We start from the raw sequence: 20846 nt of genomic DNA, 5'->3' as shown, positions 1-20846 counted from the left end.
ACCCTCACCTGGATAGATCTTCCAAACAGGAAGTATTTTATCCAATTGTACATTCTTCCTCCTACCTCCAAAAGATTAAGCTTGATTAGCAACCCCCTCCTTCCACATCATATCGTACGCCTTTTCAACTAATACCATAAAGGTCTGGGATCATCAACTAGATTCAGCATGGAACGATTTTTCCTTGAGCGAATGGTCGGGGGCTGGAACATAACAATTTGTAGACCGCTTTAGTTCTAGCTCCCCAGCAACCACTAAATTACTGCAAGTACGAGTAGAACATTCAGTAAAGTTTTTCATAATTACTGTAGGTGGGTGCTTACATTTGTCATATTTCCCACATGTACAAGTATGTATTATACATGTTATAAAATTCATTTTTTGCATATCCCACTCCCCCTGAGACACCCTCAGAGAGTGGGGTCACGGCCAAGGTTCAGCCATTATTTGAGTGTCAATCGCATAGCAATGATCGCAGAGACCATGTGATGAGTGATAATGGCGCCAGAGGGGATGGCTGTCGTTTCACGTGCTCCTAACCAACTGTGCTATTTTGTTCGTTTTTTTGCATTGCTTGTAACTCATTTTGTACATAATGTATCTTATGACCGAAAAGAGATTCTGGACATCAGAACAGAGATTACTCACCTCGAACTGGAAAAAATATTTTTCTTCAATGAGTCCGATGCGAAGGATTTACTGCTTTGTCGAGACAAGGCCCAAATCCCAGTCATCTGCGTGAAGAAAAGACAGAGAAAAAGGGTGAGGAGGGTGGGGTGTCTTGTAAGAATTTTCAGACGAGTAGGTAAACCATCACTAGCCTCAGTATTATTGGCCAATATGCAATCATTGGAAAACAAACTGGACGATCTACTATTAAGACTATCCTACCAACGGGACATTAAAAACTGTAATATCTTATGTTTCACCGAACCGTGGCTAAACGACGACACATATAATATAAAGCTGTCTGGCTTCTCCATGCATTGGCAGGACAGAGCAGCTACGTCTGGTAATACGAGCTCTTGTGCAATGTCTAATATTAAAGAAGTATCAAGGTATTGCTCACCTGAGGTAAAATACCTCATGATAAGCTGTAGACCACACTATCTACCATCTCATCTATATGAAGGCCAGCATCCCGGAGTCGCCTCTTCACTGTTGACGTTGAGACTGGTGTTTTGCGGGTACTATTTAATGAAGCTGCCAGTTGAAGACTTGTGAGGCGTCTGTTTCTCAAACTAGACACTCTAATGTACTTGTCCTCTTGCGCAGTTGTGCATCGGGGCCTCCCACTTCTCTTTCTATTCTGGTTAGAACCAGTTTGCGCTATTCTGTGAAGGGAGTAGCACACAGCGTCGTACGAGATCTTCAGTTTCTTGGCAATTTCTCACATGGAATAGCCTTAATTTCTCAGAACAAGAATAGGCTGACGAGTTTCAGAAGAAAGTCTTTGTTTCTGGCCATTTTGAGCCTATAATCGAACCTACAAATACTGATGGTCCAGATACTCAACTAGTCTAAAGAAGGCCAGTTTTATTGGTTCTTTAATCAGGACAACAGTTTTCAGCTGTGCTAACATAATTGCAAAATAGTTTTCTAATGATCAATTAGCCTTTTAAAATGATAAACTTGGATTAGCTAACACAACGTGCCATTGGAACACAGGAGTGATTGGTTACGGATAATGGGCCTCTGTATGCCTATGTAGATATTCCATAAAAAATCAGCCGTTTCCAGCTACAATAGTCATTTACAACATTAACAATGTTTACACTGTATTTCTGATCTATTTGATTATATTTTAATGGACAAAAAAATAGCTTTTCTTTAAAAAATAAGGACATTTCTAAGTGACCCCAAACTTTCGAATGGTAGTGAATATATAAAAAAACATGTCTACAGACAGAAACATAACACAATTTGAAGTCAAATAGGGTAGAGTCTTACAGGTATTGGAAACAACATTGGCTGTGGATACGGTGGGAACATGGGGTCTGAGCAAGTGTGATGTCATTAATGTGTCACGTTCTGACCTTAGTTCTGTTATTTTATCTTTGTTTCAGTATGGTCAGGACGTGAGTTGTGTGGGCAGGCTATGTTTGTTTTTCTATGTTGGTTTTTGAGTTCGGCCTAGTATCGTTCTCAATCAGAGGCAGCTGTCAATTGTTGTCCCTGATTGAGAATCATACTTGGGTAGCCTGAGTTTCACGTTTGGGTTGTGGGTGTTTGTCTTCCGTGTCAGTGTTTGTCACCACACGGGACTGTTTCTTTCATTTCACATTTATTGTTTTGTATTTCATAGTGTTCTGTTTATGTTTTAAAATAAACATTATGGACTCTTCCCACGCTGCGTTTTGGTCCTCCGATCCTTCTCCTCCTCAGAAGAGGAGGACGAGATCCCTTACATAATGTTTGTGGAACTGTAAGTAAATGTTAGTTTGTATGTTTTTTTTTTACAAAAAAGAAGCAAAAAATTGAAATCTAATTATACAAAAAAGTGGCTTTAGCAGCAGATACGTAGGTAGAGAAGGTAGAGAGGAGGGAGTGAAAGGATGATAACTTCTGGAGGACCTTTCTTCCATTTTCGCTTAGCTGCTTGCAGCCCTGTTCCGTAAGCTCACCATGAGTCACTCAGCCATGGAGAAGGAGGGGGAGGTCCGAGCCGGCCGGGAGGAAAGGGGACAGTGCGAATCATAGGATGTGGTAAGGGAGGCGAGTAGGGTTGAAGAGGCAGAACCAGGAGACAGGAGGGAGAAGGATTTAGCAGAAGGGAGATAGGATAGAAGAGGAGAAAGGAGTGGGAGAGCGAAGATTGATACGGCGCATGACCATCTGGGTAGGGGCTGAGTGGGTAGGGTTGGAGGAGAGAGAGACAGAAAAGTAAACAAAGTAGTGATCAGAGACCTGGAGGGAGGTTGCACTGAGATTAGTAGGTGAACAGCCTCTAGTAAAGATGCGGTCAAGCGTAATGCCTGCCTTGTGAGTGGGAGGGGACTGGAAAATGCTGAGGCCAAAAGAGTCAAGGAGGGGAGAGAAAGAGGTAGAAAGAAATGTTGGGAGGTTGAAGTTGCCCAGTACGAAGAGCAGTGAACCATCATCAGGAAATTAGTATATCAAGTTGTCAAGCTCGTTGAGAAACTCTAAGGGCACCCAGTGGGAGATAGATGAAAACAATGTTAATCTTGAGTGGACAAATGACAGTATGGATTTCAAATGAGGAGATGGACAGGTGAGTGAGGGAGAAAAGAGTGGACCTGTGCCACCTCCGTGATGACCAGATGCTATTGGACTATGAGATAACACGTAGTCAGATGAAGAGAGAGCAGCTGGAGTAGCAGTGTTCTCTTGGTTGATCCATGTCTCCATCTGGGCCAAAATGTCTCGGGACTGAAGGGCAGCATCGGCTGAGATGAACTTGGCATTCTTGACTGCAGATCGGCAGTTCCAAATGCGGCTGGAGACCAAGCCTTGATCCACATGGATCATTAGGCAAATGTATTCTGTAAATAGCTCACAGCCATTACATACTGGTCTATTACCTAGCTAGGCCTATATTACTTCAGGTATTCATGTTTCATCAATGAAATGCTTTGTTACTTTGCAACAACATACATGTGGTAACTTTATTGACAGTCCTCGTTTAAATTATAAATAGTTATCAATAGTTTTGGTAATTTGACTATCAAATGTGCAATCATTGTGCATAATTTTAATGCTGCACAGGGCAATATCCGACAAAGAACATTGCAATGCTCTGCTAGACTGCCGAAAGACCAACCCACTCCGCCTCACCAACAGTTTACCCAAAAGCATTTTAACGCCCTCGCTGACCCCCAACAGATGTCGAGCTTGACTTTTACTGCACACGCTGCACCCTTCTTTTCGCAGAAATGACCTAAACCCAAGTTTACATTTGATTCTATTCAACCCAGTGCCGGCTATTAGCCCACACTTACGGGAAGTGTGATGAAGGAGCAGTTACTTTGTTGAGATTGGATACTAGAAGCGGTAGTAGCCAAGTTATAGTATTTATTGAGGGAAGCTCATGGCGGCTGTGAGTGTGAGTAGCGGTAGTAGTGACACATCTAGCACCGGCGAAGAGGAGAGGATGAGGCGGTTGTTTCTGACTTGCGACGGCGACGGTGATGGATACATCAACAGGTATGCTATTTATTAACTACAAGGTGGATTTAGAATTCAATGTTACATATTGTCCATACATCTAACGTTAGCTACGAGCTGAAAATATTACAATTGATTTAGCTGCGATTCTTTGCTTTAGTTTTGTAATAAACTAATTTCATTTTCCGGTGAGTTCAGTAGCGAATAATTTATCAGATTTGGGTTTGACTGCTTCGAAACCATACATCGGTATTCGAAATATGCTCAGGCTCGACAACTGGCAAAGGCAACCTACAAAACATCTGCATGCCATGGCGTTGGCTTGAGGTTTTGAAAGTTCGCTAGCTACTCAAATTTCCGTTTGACGATGGAAATGTTGCAACAGTGATCTAACTAAATGAAACTAGACCCCCAGACCACTGACTAGCTCTAGAATATAATAAACTGTTGACTAATAACATACTGTACTTCTTATTATGTGACCAACAATATCATAATAATTACCATCCAGTTTGTAGCTTGTTACAAGAAAATGTATCGATGCTCATGTTCTAATAGCTTATGCACTAATGCTGTTCATTACTGCTTTCCCGCGGCCCCATGTTTATTGACGAGGCCTTAGCCTACATAGTGTAAATAAACACCAACCCTCCAACGCCGATCACAGCAACTGGTTTTGATGCAGCGCCCAAAGACGCATCAAGATGGCATGAGCCAGCCAAGATCACAGAGAAGACTCCTGAGCACAGGGAACTGAAATTGAACATTTGCCCATAAATCGGGATAAGAATCTATACCTATTCCTGTCCTAACATAGTCTTGTGTGTGTGAGTTATGGTGGCAGTAAGTTATTAAGTTACAGTTTACACAGCGATATGAGTTTTATAATCACAGTGGTGGTCTCTAATTCTAAGATGTTTATGAACTCTGATGTGTTGATTGTTCTTGTTAGTAAATAAAGTAGGCCTGCTGAAGGCTATACAGAAGCAGAGTGAGCAGTGAGGAAAAGTAAAACATGCAGGAGAGGAGCGAGAGCTTAAGAGTATTGGCACTTTTGACTCAACTCAAACACATCTGTTTTTACAGAGAAACCCATGGTTTGCTTAGCCACTTGAGATACTATTTGTGGCCTAGAATGCACTGTATAAAATGGAAATGCTGTAAGGCATTAAAGGTGACAACTTGAACCATGCATACAAACCCTTAGACATGAAACTGATGAATAAGATATCCATTGTGCTAAATAACTACAGCTTGAAGGCCATACAGGGATCAAATCCCCCTTCTAGGGGAATATATTTTGCCTGACACGAATTGTGTGCTTTTCAACTTCATCTAAGAAACCTATTTACCCCCTCTAAACCTTTCCTAATATCACTTTTCACTTCTTTGAGAAGTGAAGCACATTTCTCAGGCTGGTGCCCTGGTTAATGTTCCAGAAATTCAGGTTAGTGCTGCAACTTGTACACCACTCTTCAGACAATTGAAAACCATTCTCTTCCTCGCTCTCTCTCTCCTTTTCCCTCTGCCTTTCTTTCCTTCTCTATCTTATGTCCTTCTCTCCCTTTCTTTTTCCATCTCCCTCTCTCCTGTTAGGAATGACCTGCTGATGGTGTGCAGACAGCTTAACATGGAGGAGTCTGTGGCAGAGATCATGGGCCAGCTGGGAGCGGATGAGCGAGGCAAGATTTCCTTCGAGGACTTCACCCGCTGCCGCATGCAGCTCGTCAACGAGATCCGCAAGGAAGAGGGCGAGCTCTCCCAACGCTCCCAGGACTCTGAAACTAGGAAGCTCAGGGAACACATCGCCTCTTGGCCAACCAGCAGCGAGAACAGCCTGGGTGAGTTTGGAGATAGCCAATCACGATTAGGCACAATTGTAAACGGTATTGTTGAACAAGAGACGGCAACTAATCACAGCTGCCTACAAGCATAAAACCAACTAAGAACAGGCAACACCAAACAACTAAACCTAACATCCAACAACTAACCACAAACTACCACTTACTCTTATACCACAGTCATTAACCATAAACAACTGACACCAAACCTCTAACAACCACAACATAACCTGCATGACTGAGGCTAGGGTTTTTATCATTGTTGCTAGCCAACACCTTCAGTCACCTTTGTTTTAATTGTTCCTGGAATATCCGCGAGTGCTCATTATTATGTAATGAAATGAGAGCATAATGACCAGGAATGTTTACCCTCTAGTCCATTCACGAACATGGGCCATTTATAGTGACTTATTCAATCAGCCTAACTCGACCCACTTTACATGTGCATGAAACCACTTCAAAAGTAATCCACAGAGAACAAAACATGTAAATCTACTTGCACAGGGAAGCATGCAGGCATGCAGAAAAATATGTAGCCCGAGGTTCTCTTGAATCAGATCTGGTTGGGAGTGTAAACCCTTCACAGTGCTTATTATTTATGAGTTACTATCTGTTTAGTTTTGATTTATAACATGTGTCCCCTAGGGGCCCTGTCAGGGGCCAGAGAGAGCTGGGAGTACGACTCTGGGGCCAGGGACCTCCAGAGTCCAGACATCCAGCCTCAGCAAACACAGACCCAGCAGCAGCCAGCCATCCTCCAACCGCCTGGGACTGTCCTAGAACAGCAGGCTGCCCTTCATATGCTCCTTTCCCAGACCAGCGCCCGCTGTAGCCCCCTGGGGGGAAATTACCTGGAGCTGGCCAACACAGTGAGTATGCCTCTGGTGACGCTGGTAGTGCTGGTGGTAATATTGCATTGTATTGATTCCTGGTATGTTTCCTTTAGAATTTTCTTGTGAGCCACCCAATGAGCAAATTAGGCCTAGTTGTTTCTAGTCACAAGCCATTCTCCGGCCCAGTACAAATTGGCTGCCAGTGCAACCCACCATTTGGTAAACACTGATATAGGACATAATGGTAAGATCAGGGAGTATCAGCTGACTACTTAGCCTCTGAGTTATGAGATTTTTATTACGGCCAATGATGAAGGAATGAGTGTGTAATCAATGGTGATATGAAGAAATTGGAATTCTAGAACAGACAACAGTGTTTATGTAAGGTGTCATGGCACCTCCAACCCTCATACTCTGTGTAGTATGTAACACACAGAACCCTGAGAAGTGTTGTCATGCTGTGTGAAAGTTGAACCATTGAAAATATATATAATCTCCTTCTGGGAAGGGAGTAGAGGGTAGGTGTAGTAAGCCTGGTAATGCTCTAGAGGTCAGTGCTGCTTATGTTAACGCAATTTTCTCACATTCTACTCTCCTGTTTATAGTAGCCACCGGCCTGGCCTGTATGGCTTGACATCATGGTACCTACCCCCTGTTTATGATTAGGAGAGGGTAATTCTAGAGCTGTGTATAAGACTGGGCAAGTAGCCATTAATCTATAATGAGGATTTCTCAATTCCAGAAGTTAATTTAATTTAAGTTTACTTCCTGAATGGATTAAGTTGAAATCACATCTCTAACTGTGACACCATCCCTGTGTCTTTACTCTTCAGCAAGATAACTTGTCAAACCCACAGAACTCTTTTGACTATAGAAACACAGTGGTGTATCGCAATACATTTTCTGCTTGGTCCGGGTAAGGATTCCAACTCTCCCTAAGTGTTGATCGGGTGTCCTGCGGTGGGTGTAGCTGGTGCATGGAAGTCAGGTGCAGGAGAGCAGAGATGAGTGAACAAAGAAGCACTTTACTGAGGTAATAGTAAGAACAGAATGCAACCACGTCACAAAAACAAATGCCCAAAGAACAAGTGAGGCAGCACAAAGTACAACACTCAAGTATAAAGTACCGACTGCCACAAATCACGGGTACAAATAAAACCCGGCGCAACCCAGCTGGAAGCGTGCCAACCTAGACAATAAACAATACCCAATACAGACATGGAGGGAACAGAGGGCTAAATACACATAGTAACCATGAGGAGATGTAAACAAGGTGTGTGGAAAACAAGACAAAACAAATGGAAAAATTAAAGGTGGAGCGGGTATGGCTAGAAGACTGGTGACGTCGACCGCCGAACGCCGCCCGAACAAGGAGAGGGACCAACTTCGGCGGAAGTCGTGACATCGGGGCTCTCCTTAGCTTTGAGGAGTATCATCATAAGGGTATCAGCATAATCTCCATCACCTTCCCTGAGCAGTTCTCACACCATCACACCCCTTCATTAATGCATCCATATTTATTATGAATCATATGGGGCAGTCTCATGAGCTGCCATGTCCCCTTCCTATATCAGCTTTCAGGGCTGGGCGCCTTTTTGGACCCACATAAATCATTTAGTGGTTTATTACTGAGATTAACATCATGACACCGTCTCTGTGTAGATTAGCACAGGCACCGGAGAGAATGGGAGGTTGAACGTTATCAGTTGTCAGTGACAGAGATGTTTGTGTCTGAGTGAGAAAGTGTAGTCACTAGTCACCCCCCCCCACACGCAATTAGTAGCCCCCCTTTACGGGCTTGTCCTGCCGGCACTGCTATATACAGCCGTTTCGATTACAGCCCTAATGGAACATCTGGTTGCTGACACAGGGAGGATGTGTAACTATCAATGCTTCGGTTGTCTGTAGGTCGACCTGGGACTTTATGGACGTGTTCGTGTCATGTTTTTGGATGTTTTCAGAATAGGGAGAACGTACAGAGTGGATGCTATGTAGCCAATTATTTGATTTTCATGCCAGGGTTGGTCCTTTTTTCTACATGTTTATGAAAGGCTGACATGTAAAAGGTCCAAACGTGTGATTTAGGATAAGTTTTAACTTCCTTCATGTACTCACATAGACCATGTGACTTGTTAGTATGTGGAGGCCTTGTATTATATTCTGTCATTGAAGGCCATTTATTAATATTAAGAGATGGTTTTATACATCAGCTGATGAGTCCAGAGTGAATCCTTCATATTCTCCTGTGTAAATAGAAGTGCGTGTGTGTGCATGTGCATGCGTGGTGTGCGTGAGAGTGAGTGAATGTTTATGTGCATCAGTCAGCGTCCTGTATAGCAGAGAATACATTGCCTTCCCTGGTTGAATAGAATCCCATGCCCCCTCACCCAACACACATTACCCAACTTCGTCTCCCTCTACACTTAGCAAACATTGTGTTTAGGGGGAAATAATGTGTACGTCATTATCTCCCTGAGAAGAAACTTAATTCATGGGTTTGCAGATTGCTTTCTATTGCAGTTATTAGTTAATTCACACTCCTATTCATTACCTGGTATTTTATTGGCTAGTTAGGGGGGATTAAGGGAATATTGTTACCTTGTTGGCTGCAGCCAGCATCCAACAAGGGCTGTAAAGGCAGATTAACACTGTCAATGTAATCATTGAACACATGCAGCGGACGGACGTAAACAGATTAAACAATGAGGATGGTATATCACTGTCAATGGGAATTTCTGACCGCATTGAGCTGAAACCTAAACTTTTCAACCCCCTTTTTTATTTGGACAGCTCTGTGCACTTTGACCCCGAAAAGAGGACTCTCTTTCTGAAGAGTCTCAGACCCTGTTTGAGTACTTGCACCCTCATTTATTTCCTTGTGGTAGTCTGTTGGGGTTTGGATAAGTGAAAACACCTGTTGCTGTCATCAATCCAACCCTTGTGACAGTTTTACTTATTTTGCTATTATTCCAACCACATCTGTGTCTCTGTGATAACTGCAAGGGAGGAAGGAAAGGAGAATTTGTAGGCCTAAATATTGGGAGAGGGCCCTGATTTGATTCACGATTACTCGTTCCAGTTGTCTTTAGCCTGAGGGCTGAGCTTCTTTCGGGCCTCGCTGCCTCATAGGTTAAACAAAGAAATCCCACACTACACCATTCTTGAGTTCACCGTGTGGCCTTGTAATATATTTTCTAGCCCTTCGGTAAATACTTTACTGTGGTGGGTTGTCTCAGTTGAGCACATCTTGATAATCCTCTCCCTTTTTTGAGGAAGTACATATGTACTGGAGCACTCAAGTGTTGCCTTTTAGCCAAGCTCTTTTCATCACCCCTCCTGATTGTATAAAGGGTGGCTGTGAGGGTACTCTAGATTGAAAACCTGGCCAATATGCTAAGCCCAGCACACACAGGCCCATCTCGTTAGTGTTGGGACGCATGCCTCCTCTCTCCCTCATTCTCTCTCTCTCTCTCTCTCTCTCTCTCTCTCTCATACACAATCTAATCATCCCTAACATACATGTTCCCTGGGATTGCAGGCATGATTCATGCCTGTAACACACACATGACATGCTCACATGGATGCGCACACACAGTTAAGTACCATCTCATCAGCGCTGCTGGGATACACTTGCTGATCACACCCAATGATTCATGCCTCACACACACAAACACACACACAGTTTAATGCCATCTCATTATTGGGCTCATTAACCGTTGACCCACCAATCACTCAGACCAGCAGGCCCACTGCATTCAGCAACTTTTATGCTAGTCCATTGTCGATTTCGAAACTCTCAAGTAGTTCACTCTATCTTCATGCAACCTTAGATTGGCCTTGAAAATCAAGATTGCTTGAGTCAAATGGTTGTGAACCTTGATTATTGCAAAGTGAGAAAAACGTTGTCTATTTAACGGTTTCTTGAAAACAGTGGTTGCTACCTGAGATGGCTTGGGGTTTCAATCTCATAGTGGGTAATGCTTTAATACGTGATTCAATATTAACGCCACAATCACTGACACAGGAGTGTAAAAGAGATGCCTTTCTCTGTAATGCTGTCCGCCCATACACACACACACACTTGTTCCCCACCATTACATTAAATCCCATCCTCCTTGAATACTGTATACTGGCAGTATATAACCTCCCATTCATGAGAAGGCCACTGTCATTTATTAATTCCATACATGTGCAGCATGCTCTAGTACTTTACAACCTGATGTATGGTAAGCTAAAGCCACCAGGTTGCAACCATACAGGCTGAAATAGGCTATCCATAGTCAGATCTCTCTTTACAATAGTGTTTTGCAAGACACTTTTGTCTGATCTAAATTACATGCCACTTACAGACCCAGGCGAAAGTATTCACCCCCCTCTGCATTTTTCCTATTTTGTTGTATATCATGTGAGACTTAGATTGCACACAGGTGGACTTTATTTAGCTAATTATGTGACTTCTGAAGATAATTTGGTTGCACCAGATCTTATTTAGGGGCTTCATAGCAAAAGATGTGCTCAACTGAGACAACCCACCACATATGCATGCAACACTTTTCAGTTTGTAATTTTCTTAAAGTAATTTTTTTCACTTCACCAATTTGGACTATTTTGTGTATATGTCCATGACATGAAATCCAAATAAAAGTATATTTAAATTACCGGTTGTAATGCAACAAAATAGGAAAAACGCCAAGGGGGATGAATACTTTTGCAAGGCACTGTACATTATATAGACCTGTTTAAACAGCCTCTATATGGCAGTTTCTCTTTAAGGATCATACATGTGTAATACTCCCACTGGTGTGAATGGTAAGGTTTTGTCCATAGCGGAAGTGCCGAGCTTGCTGTATCTTTCTCACTACTGGTCTCCATCTGGTGTCTCAGTATGAAATCCTCCTATGATATGACACCAGGGCCTCAGCCAAGCCCCAAAATAGAGCAAAGTAATCCTAATAGATTAATATACAGCTACTAATGGACAGTTTCTAGACATCCAAGACAGCATAAAGACAAATTAATATACAGTACCAGTCAAAAGCTTGTATGAAATAACATAAATCATATATTTGATATTCTTCCATTTTTATTTTATTTTATTTAACCTTTATTTAACCAGGAAGGGCTCATTGAGATTTAAAATAAAAATTTCAAGAGCGTCCTGGCAAAAATAGGCAGCACCAAGTCATTACAAAAATTACAGATAAACAACATGAAAAAAAATAGCCACCCTTTGTCTTGATGACAGCTTTGCACACTCTTGGCATTCTCTCAACTAGCTTCATGAGGTAGTCACCTCGAATGCATTTCAATTAACAGGTGTGCCTTGTTAAAAGTTAATATGTGGAATTAATTTCCTTCTTAATGCGTTTTTGGCCAGTCGGTTGTGTTGTGACAAGGTAGGGGTGGTATACAGAAGATAGCCCTATTTGGTAAAAGACCAAGTCCATATTACGGCAAGAACAGCTCAAATAAGCAAAGAGGAAATGACAGTCCATCATTACTTTAAGGCATGAAGGTCAGTCAATCAAGAAAATGTCAATAACTTTGAAAGTTTGTTCAAGTGCAGTGGAAAAACCATCAAGCCCTATGGTGAAACTGGCTCTCATGAGGACTACCACTGGAATGGAAGACCCAGAGTTACCTCTGCTGCAGAGGATAAGTTCATTAGAGTTACCAGCCTCAGAAATTGCAACCCAATTAAATGCTTCACAGAGTTCAAGTAACATACACATCTCAACATCAACTGTTCAGAGGAGGCTGCATGACTCAGGCCTTCGTGGTTGAATTGCTGCAAAGAAACCACTACTAAAGGACACCAATAAGAAGAAGAGACTTGCTTAGGCCAAGAAACATGAGCAATGGCTGTTAGACGGGTGGAAATCTGTCCTTTGGTCTGAGTCCAAATTTGAGATTTTTGGTTCCAACCAACGTGTCTTTGTGAGACGCGGAGTAGGTGAGTGGATGATCTCTGCATGTGTGGTTCCCACCATGAAGCATGGGGGAGGAGGTGTGATGGTGTGGGGTTGATTTGCTGGTGACACTGTCAGTGATTTATTTAGAATTGAAGGCACAATTTACCAGCATGTCTACCACAGCATTCTACAGTGATATGCCATCCGATCTGGTTTACGCTTAGTCCAACTATCATTTGTTTTTCAGCAGGCCAATAACCCAACACATCTCCAGGATGTGTAAGGGCTATTTGATCAAGAATGAGAGTGATTGAGTGCTGCATCAGATGACCTGGCCTCCACAATCACCTGACCGCAACCCAATTGAGATGGTTTGGGATGAGTTGGACCACAGAGTGAAGGAAAAGCCGCCAACAAGTGCTCAGCATATGTGGGAACTCCTTCAAGACTGTTGGAAAAGCGTTCCAGGTAAAGCTGGTTGAGAGAATGCCAAGAGTGTGCAGAGCTGTTTATCAAGGCAAAGGGTGGCTTAGAGTTACTACATGATTCCATATGTGTTATTGCATAGTTTGGATGTCTTCACTATTAATCTAAAATGTAGAATATAGTAAAAATAAGGAAAAACCCTTGAATGAGTTGGTGTGTCCAAACTTTTGACTGGTACTGTATGTTAGTTAACTATGCAGTGTTTGATGAGTGTAGGGAGGAGGACTTGTATTTTGACAAAATTAGCTTACGGAGGGAACAGTGTTTTTACCAGAGGAAGAGAAGGGCTTGGAGGATGAGGGGAGGAGGAGCAGTCATGCTGAGAGGATGTAGACACAGCCGAGCGGTCTTGCCACATGTTAATGGAGGAGGGGAAGGAAGACGGGGAGAGGAATAGGTAGAGGGGTAGGCAGGGGAGGAAGATACAGAGTCACCAGGGGAATGATCCAGAACAGGAATGTGCATCCCGAGCCTCCTGTTTCTTCTCTTGCCTCAGGGAACACACACACACACACACACACACACACACACACACACACACACCAGGCTATCCATTTTCCACACCAGCCTTGGTTCATGTCTTGTTTGCTGTTTGTGAGTTGCGAGTTGTAAGCTAGCCTGGCTAGTGGTCTTACAAAGCCTATTCCCCCATTTTTACCATCCTCCTAAAGAGCACTCAAGTTTCTACATCGCCTACCCAGTATGAATCCAGACACAGGCAGGCTGATACATGGCACATGCATCAGTCTGAAGCAGCTTGGTTATTCTGGCGTCTCTGTTTAAGTCTCCATCAGCACTATGTGGTATAAAGCTGTAATGGATGACTTATATGTGCCTTAGATTGCTCTTTAAAAAGCACAAGCCTCAGCCATTTCTAAGCAGGCACTAATCCTGATCTTAGCATCGATCACAGGAAAGCTCTCTGCCATCTATCTCTCTGTGTGCTGTATGTCACTGCATGTGAGTAATTGTATTTACCCATTACTTGATGACAATAATTACTTTTGTCCAGGCATTAAGCCCAGAGGTCAGCCTCAACTTGACCTCTGGCATTCAATGAGCCAGAGAGTAGAAATTACATGGCCCACTCTTCCTGGATTGGTAAATGTATTTATCATTGTGAAATGTCAAAGGGAAAACATTCAATTACCCTAAGTACAAAAAGTAATTAAGTTAGACTTTAAGTTGTGGAACGTCCACAGGATAGGAGTACAATAAAGCTATCCTTCTCAGTCACTTCTTTCAAAATGGCAGATGTTGTTTTGACCTTACAGCTGAGCTGAGGAAGAGCTGAATCAATTTGTGCCTAACTCGTGGTCAGTTGCGGATGTCACAACCAGTTGTGACAGGTGTTATGTCAGTCTTATAGCAGCATTATGTCTTCCTGCTTTAGTGGGAGTTTTTCAATAGATCAGACACTGTTATTCAGCAGGTAAGATAGAACTGCCAAAGGGGGCGGTGTTGCAATCTACTGCAAAGATAGCCTGCAGAGTTCTGTATTACTATCCAAGTCTGTACCCAAACAATTCGAGCTTCTACTTCTAAAAATTCACCTTTCCAGAAACAAGTCTCTCACTGTTGCCGCTTGATATAGACTCCCTCTGCCCCCAGCTGTGCCCCCGATACCATATGTGAATTGATTGCCCCCCATCTATCTTCTGAGCTCGTGCTACTAGGTGACCTAAACTGGGACATGCTTAACACCCCGGCCATCCTACAATCTAAGCTTGATGCCCTCAATCTCACACAAATGATCAATAAACCTACCAGGTACAACTCCAAATCCGTATACACGGGCACCCTCATAGATGTCATCCTAACTAACTCGCCCTCCAAATACACCTCTGCTGTTTTCAATCCAGATCTCAGCGATCACTGCCTCATTGCCTGCATCCGAAATAGGTCTGCGACCAAACGATTACCCCTCATCACTGTCAAACGCTCCCTAAAACACTTCTGCGAGCAGGCCTTTCTAATCGACCTGGCCGGGGTATCCTGGAATGACATTGACCTCATCCCGTCAGATGATGCCTGGCTATTCTTTAAAGGTGCCTTCCTCACCATCTTAAACAAGCATGCCCCATTCCAAAAATGTAGAACTAGGAATAGATATAGTCCTTGGTTCACTCCAGACCTGTCTGCCCTTGACCAGCACAAAAACATCCTGTGGCGTTCTGCGTTAACATCGAATAGCCCCCATGATAAGCAGCTTTTCAGGGAAGTTAGGAACAAATATACACAGGCAGTTAGGAAAGCTAAGGCTAGCTTTTTCAAACAGAAATTTGCATCCTGTAGTACTAACTCAAAAAGTTCTGGGACACTGTAAAGTCCATGGAGAATAAGAGCACCTCCTCCCAGCTGCCCACTGCTCTGAAGCTAGGAAACACTGTCACCACAGATAAATCCACTATAATTGAGAATTTCAATAAGCATTTCTCTACGGCTGGCCATGCTTTCCACCTGGCTACACCTACCCCGGTCAACTGCCCAGCACCCTCCACAGCAACCCGCCAAAGTCCCCACCATTTCTCCTTCACCCAAATCCAGACAGCTGATGTACTGAAAGAGCTGCAAAATCTGGACCCATACAAATCAGCCGGACTAGACAATCTGGACCCTCTCTTTCTAAAATTATCTGCCGATATTGTTGCAACTCCTATTACTAGCCTGTTCAACCTCTCTTTCGTATCGTCTGAGATTCCCAAAGATTGGAAAGCTGCCGCGGTCATCCCCCTCTTCAAAAGGGGTGACACTCTAGACCCAAACTGCTACAGACCTATATCTATCCTACCCTGTCTTTCTGCAATCTGGTTTCAGAGCTGGTCATGGGTGCACCTCAGCCACGCTCAAGGTCCTAAACGACATCATAACCGCCATCGATAAGAGACATTACCGTGCAGCTGTATTCATCGACCTGGCCAAGGCTTTCGACTCTGTCAATCACCACATCCTCATCGGCAGACTCGATAGCCTTGGTTTTTCAAATGATTGCCTCGCCTGGTTCACCAACTACTTCTCTGATAGATATCAGTGTGTCAATTCGGAGGCCTGTTGTCCGGACCTCTGGCAGTCTCTATGGGGGTGGCACAGAATTAAATCCTCGGGCCGACTCTCTTCTCTGTCAACGATGTCGCTCTTGCTGTTGGTGATTCTCTGATACACCTCTACTCAGGCGACACAATTCTGTATACCTCTGGCCCTTCTTTGGACACTGTGTTAACTAACCTCCAGACGAGCTTCAATGCCATACCACTCTCCTTCCGTTGACTCCAACTGCTCTTAAACGCAAGTAAAACTAAATGCATGCTATTCAACCGATCACTGCCCGCACCTGCTCGCCCGTCCAGCATCACTACTCTAGATGGCTCTGACTTAGAATACGTGAACAACTACAAATACCAGACTCGCATTAAGCATCTCCAATCCAAAATTAAATCTAGAATCGGCTTCCTATATCGCAACAAAGTATCCTTCGCTCATGCTTCCAAACATACCCTCGTAAAACTGACCATCCTACCGATCCTCGACTTCGGTGATGTCATCTATAAAATAGCCTCCAACACTCTACTCAACAAACTGGATGCAGTCTATCACAGTGCCATCCGTTTTGTCACCAAAACCCCATACACTACCCACCATTGCGACCTGTACACTCTCGTTGGTTGGCCCTCGCTTCATACTCGTCGCCAAACCCACTGGCTACAGGTTATCTACAAGTCTCTGCTAGGTAAAGCCCCGCCTTATCTCAGCTCACTGGTCACCATAGCATTACCCACCCGTAGCACGCGCTCCAGCAATTATATCTCACTGGTCACCCCCAAAGCCAATTCCTCCTTTGGTCGTCTCTCCTTCCAGTTCTCTGCTGCCAATGACTGGAACAAACTGCAAAAATCTCTGAAGCTGGATACTCATATCTCCCTCACTAGCTTTAAGCGCCAGAGCAGCTCACAGATCAGCAGCTGTCAGAGCAGCTCACCACACTGCACCTGTACATAGCCCGTCTGTAAACAGCCCATCTATCTACCTTCCTCATCACCATACTGTATTTATTTATTTATCTTGCTCCTCTGCACTCCAGCATCTCTACTTCCACATTCATCTTCTGCCGATCTACCATTCCAGTGTTTAATTGCTATATTATAATTACTTCGCCACCATGGCCTATTTATTGACTTAACTCACTTATCTTACCTCATTTGCACTCACTGTATATAGACTTTTTTAAAGATGTATTCTACTGTATTATTGACTGTATGTTTTGTTTATTCCATGTGTAACTCTGTGTTGTATTGTGTAGAATTGCTATGCTTTATCTTGGCTAGGTCGCAGTTGCAAATGAGAACTTGTTCTCGACTGGCCTACCTGGTTAAATAAAGGTGAAATGAAATAAAAAAGGTAGAGAAAGAATGGCACCACCTGCCTGGCCCTTAGCCAGTCCTTCCTCTATAGTGGCCAGCTGCTGCACTGTTTGGATAAGTGTCTATCTCTGGATAGCCCTAAACCCATAGCCCCCCCTGTGTGCTGGGCTAGCCTTATCGCTATCTGCCCTCAAACCTTAGCCCTCCCTGTGTGCAAGGCTAGCCTTATCGCTATCTGCCGACAACTCCTAGCCCTCCTTGTGGGCTAGTTCTGCTAGCTTTATTGCTATCTGCCCTGCAGCTGATTTGATTTCACACGCAAGCAAGTTGGGTTTCACTGTGTCACTGACTCTGTCCCTCTCCCAGTGCCACTCCTCTTTTCTCTACCTCTTGGAAAAGTGCCCAGAAAAGCATTAGCGACTCTCCAATCTGCCCAGCCAGCATCACTGCACTGCACAGACACTGTCCTCCAAGCTCGGTCAGTTTCTAACAAGGTGTTAGCTGTGATGTGTTGGCCTAGTTTGAAGTTGTAATGGCTCTTTTGGAATAACCTGTGGGTGTTGGAAAGCTGTCGTGGGAACTGTGTGTTAGTGATGAGGTAAGCTTCAGAGGTGACGGGACAGGAGGATGAAAATGATGGATGGTATTTTTGTGGGTAAAGTCTCTAGGTCATGTTAGCCCTGTAGTATAGTGCTGGGTTGCCAGGTTGGAGTGGATGCAGCTAGAGACCAGACCAGAGAACACTGCATAGGCAGTGGGTCTTGGATATCTATGTGGGCGAGGGGAGAGGCTGTTGGCTGTTTTACACTGCTGTGTAGATTGGATGAGTAACATGCAATCTATCTTCAAGGATGACTCATTTTAGTCTGGTTGGAGAATCGCTTTCTGTTTGGGCATATTTTATTACATACTCAGCTGTATTTTGGGGCTCCCGAGTGGCGCAGCGGTCTAAGGCACTGCATCTCAGTGCTCAAGGCGTTACTACAGACCCTGGTTAGATTCCAGGCTGTTTCACAACCGGCCGTGATTGGGAGTCCCATAGGGCGGCGCACAATTGGCCCAACGTTGTCTGGGTTAGGGTTTGGCCGGGGTAGGCCGTCATTTGTAAATAAGAATTTGTTCTTAACTGACTTGCTAGTTAAATAAAGGTTAAATAAAATAAAAAATACATTTTAAATTGTCTACCTACATGCTGTACTATATTGCTTTACATTGTTCTGGGAGATTGTATTTCCATGTTGTGTAGTGATTGGTATGTGAGCTTTCTTCCACTACTAACCTGTTGGATCTGCACTAGTAACAGCCAAGTGTCATTATGTGAACACATTATTTCTATCTGCCTAGAAAACTTCTCAGGAAAAAGAGAACATTTTGAGGAAAGAAGGGGTCTATTCTCCATATCATTGTTCGCATTTCATTTTCACTGGGCAGGGAGAGAGGGAGAGGGACTAGACTACATGCTCCATACCATTTATTTGAGTCTCTCAATTAGAAAGTAAGTAAGTGGAAGTGGTTTCAGCACAGTTCTTTTTTTTACCCCCTAGTGAAATAAATGGGAGGACATTAGCCTGGGAATTTATAAAATTTGCAATGAAATATGCATTTCTGTTTGATGCTGTGGTGAAGCTTTGTGCTAAATGATGACAGTTTTAAGTATTTATACGGCCTTGCTTTGAAGTATTACTATTGACTTTGAATTCAGTGATCAGGGCATTGTGAGTTTAAATTATTGTTGATTCATTTTCTAATTTGCATGGCAAGTAAGGGAGAGTTCCAATTAAGGGAATATTCCAGCGTGTGTGTGTTTCCCCTCTTCATTCTGTTCTTTGTGTGTTTGCATGCTGATGAGCAGTGTCCAGCTTGGGGAGCAGCATGATTTGTAGCTGAGCTGAAAGGTCAGGATCATCCAAGTGCTTCCTAACACCCCTGCTGTGAGTGAGCACATCTAAATTAGATTATTGTGATGCTCCTGCTGTGTCCATCCACATCTTTGTGGGTGTGTGTATGCTACTCTGCTATGTGGTCTCCTTGGCACCTTGGTCGTTCCTTTATTGTGGCTTCCTGTTACATCACATGTCATATAAAAAATCCAACCAATATCAATAGGGGGAGCTAGGGCTGGGCGATATGACGATACACACTGCTCAAAAAAATAAAGGGAACACTTAAACAACACAATGTAACTCCAAGTCAATCACACTTCTGTGAAATCAAACTGTCCACTTAGGAAGCAACACAGATTGACAATCAATTTCACATGCTGTTGTGCAAATGGAATAGACAACAGGTGGAAATTATAGGCAATTAGCAAGGCACCCCCAATAAAGGAGTGGTTCTGCAGGTGATAACCACAGACCACTTCTCAGTTCCTATGCTTCCTGGCTGATGTTTTGGTCACTTTTGAATGCTGGCTGTGCTTTCACTCTAGTGGTAGCATGAGACGGAGTCTACAACCCACACAAGTGGCTCAGGTAGTGCAGCTCATCCAGGATGGCACATCAATGCGAGCTGTGACAAGAAGGTTTGCTGTGTCTGTCAGCGTAGTGTCCAGAGCATGGAGGCGCTACCAGGAGACAGGCCAGTACATCAGGAGACGTGGAGGAGGCCGTAGGAGGGCAACAACCCAGCAGCAGGACCGCTACCTCCGCCTTTGTGCAAGGAGGAGCAGGAGGAGCACTGCCAGAGCCCTGCAAAATGACCTCCAGCAGGCCACAAATGTGCATGTGTCTGCTCAAACGGTCAGAAACAGACTCCATGAGGGTGGTATGAGGGCCCGACGTCCACAGGTGGGGGTTGTGCTTACAGCCCAACACCGTGCAGGACGTTTGGCATTTGCCACAGAACACCAATATTGGCAAATTCGCCACTGGCGCCCTGTGCTCTTCACAGATGAAAGCAGGTTCACACTGAGCACATGTGACAGACGTGACAGAGTCTGGAGACGGCGCGGAGAACGTTCTGCTGCCTGCAACATCCTCCAGCATGACCGGTTTGGCGGTGGGTTAGTCATGGTGTGGGGTGGCATTTCTTTGGGGGGCCGCACAGCCCTCCATGTGCTCGCCAGAGGTAGCCTGACTGCCATTAGGTACCGAGATGAGATCCTCAGACCCCTTGTGAGATGCTGGTGCGGTTGGCCCTGGGTTCCTCCTAATGCAAGACAATGCTAGACCTCATGTGGCTGGAGTGTGTCAGCAGTTCCTGCAAGAGGAAGGCATTGATGCTATGGACTGGCCCGACCGTTCCCCAGACCTGAATCCAATTGAGCACATCTGGGACATCATGTCTCGCTCC

The 20846-nt window shown here is 44.0% G+C and overlaps 1 protein-coding gene across 2 annotated transcripts in view; it reads left to right on the top strand.

Annotated features, from left to right (window-relative positions):
• Positions 1-3040: 3040 nt before the first annotated feature.
• The window catches only part of LOC110509842 (MCC regulator of WNT signaling pathway), a 149710-nt gene continuing 131904 nt past the window's right edge, over positions 3041-20846 (top strand). The window contains exons 1-3 of one of the 2 annotated variants that reach the window (XM_036967258.2): positions 3041-4164; positions 5722-5966; positions 6612-6835. In XM_036967258.2, the coding sequence (XP_036823153.1) occupies positions 4049-4164; positions 5722-5966; positions 6612-6835 (585 nt within the window). In that variant the 5' untranslated portion in view covers positions 3041-4048. The remainder of the gene's footprint in view (positions 4165-5721; positions 5967-6611; positions 6836-20846) is intronic. The other variant, XM_036967259.2, reaches the window with a different exon arrangement.

The sequence above is a fragment of the Oncorhynchus mykiss genome, chromosome 29, assembly GCF_057628025.1.
Source record: "Oncorhynchus mykiss isolate SJ-2025 chromosome 29, ASM5762802v1, whole genome shotgun sequence".
NCBI classification, from domain to species: Eukaryota; Metazoa; Chordata; class Actinopteri; order Salmoniformes; family Salmonidae; genus Oncorhynchus; species Oncorhynchus mykiss.
This window is presented reverse-complemented; position numbering and strand designations above follow the sequence as displayed.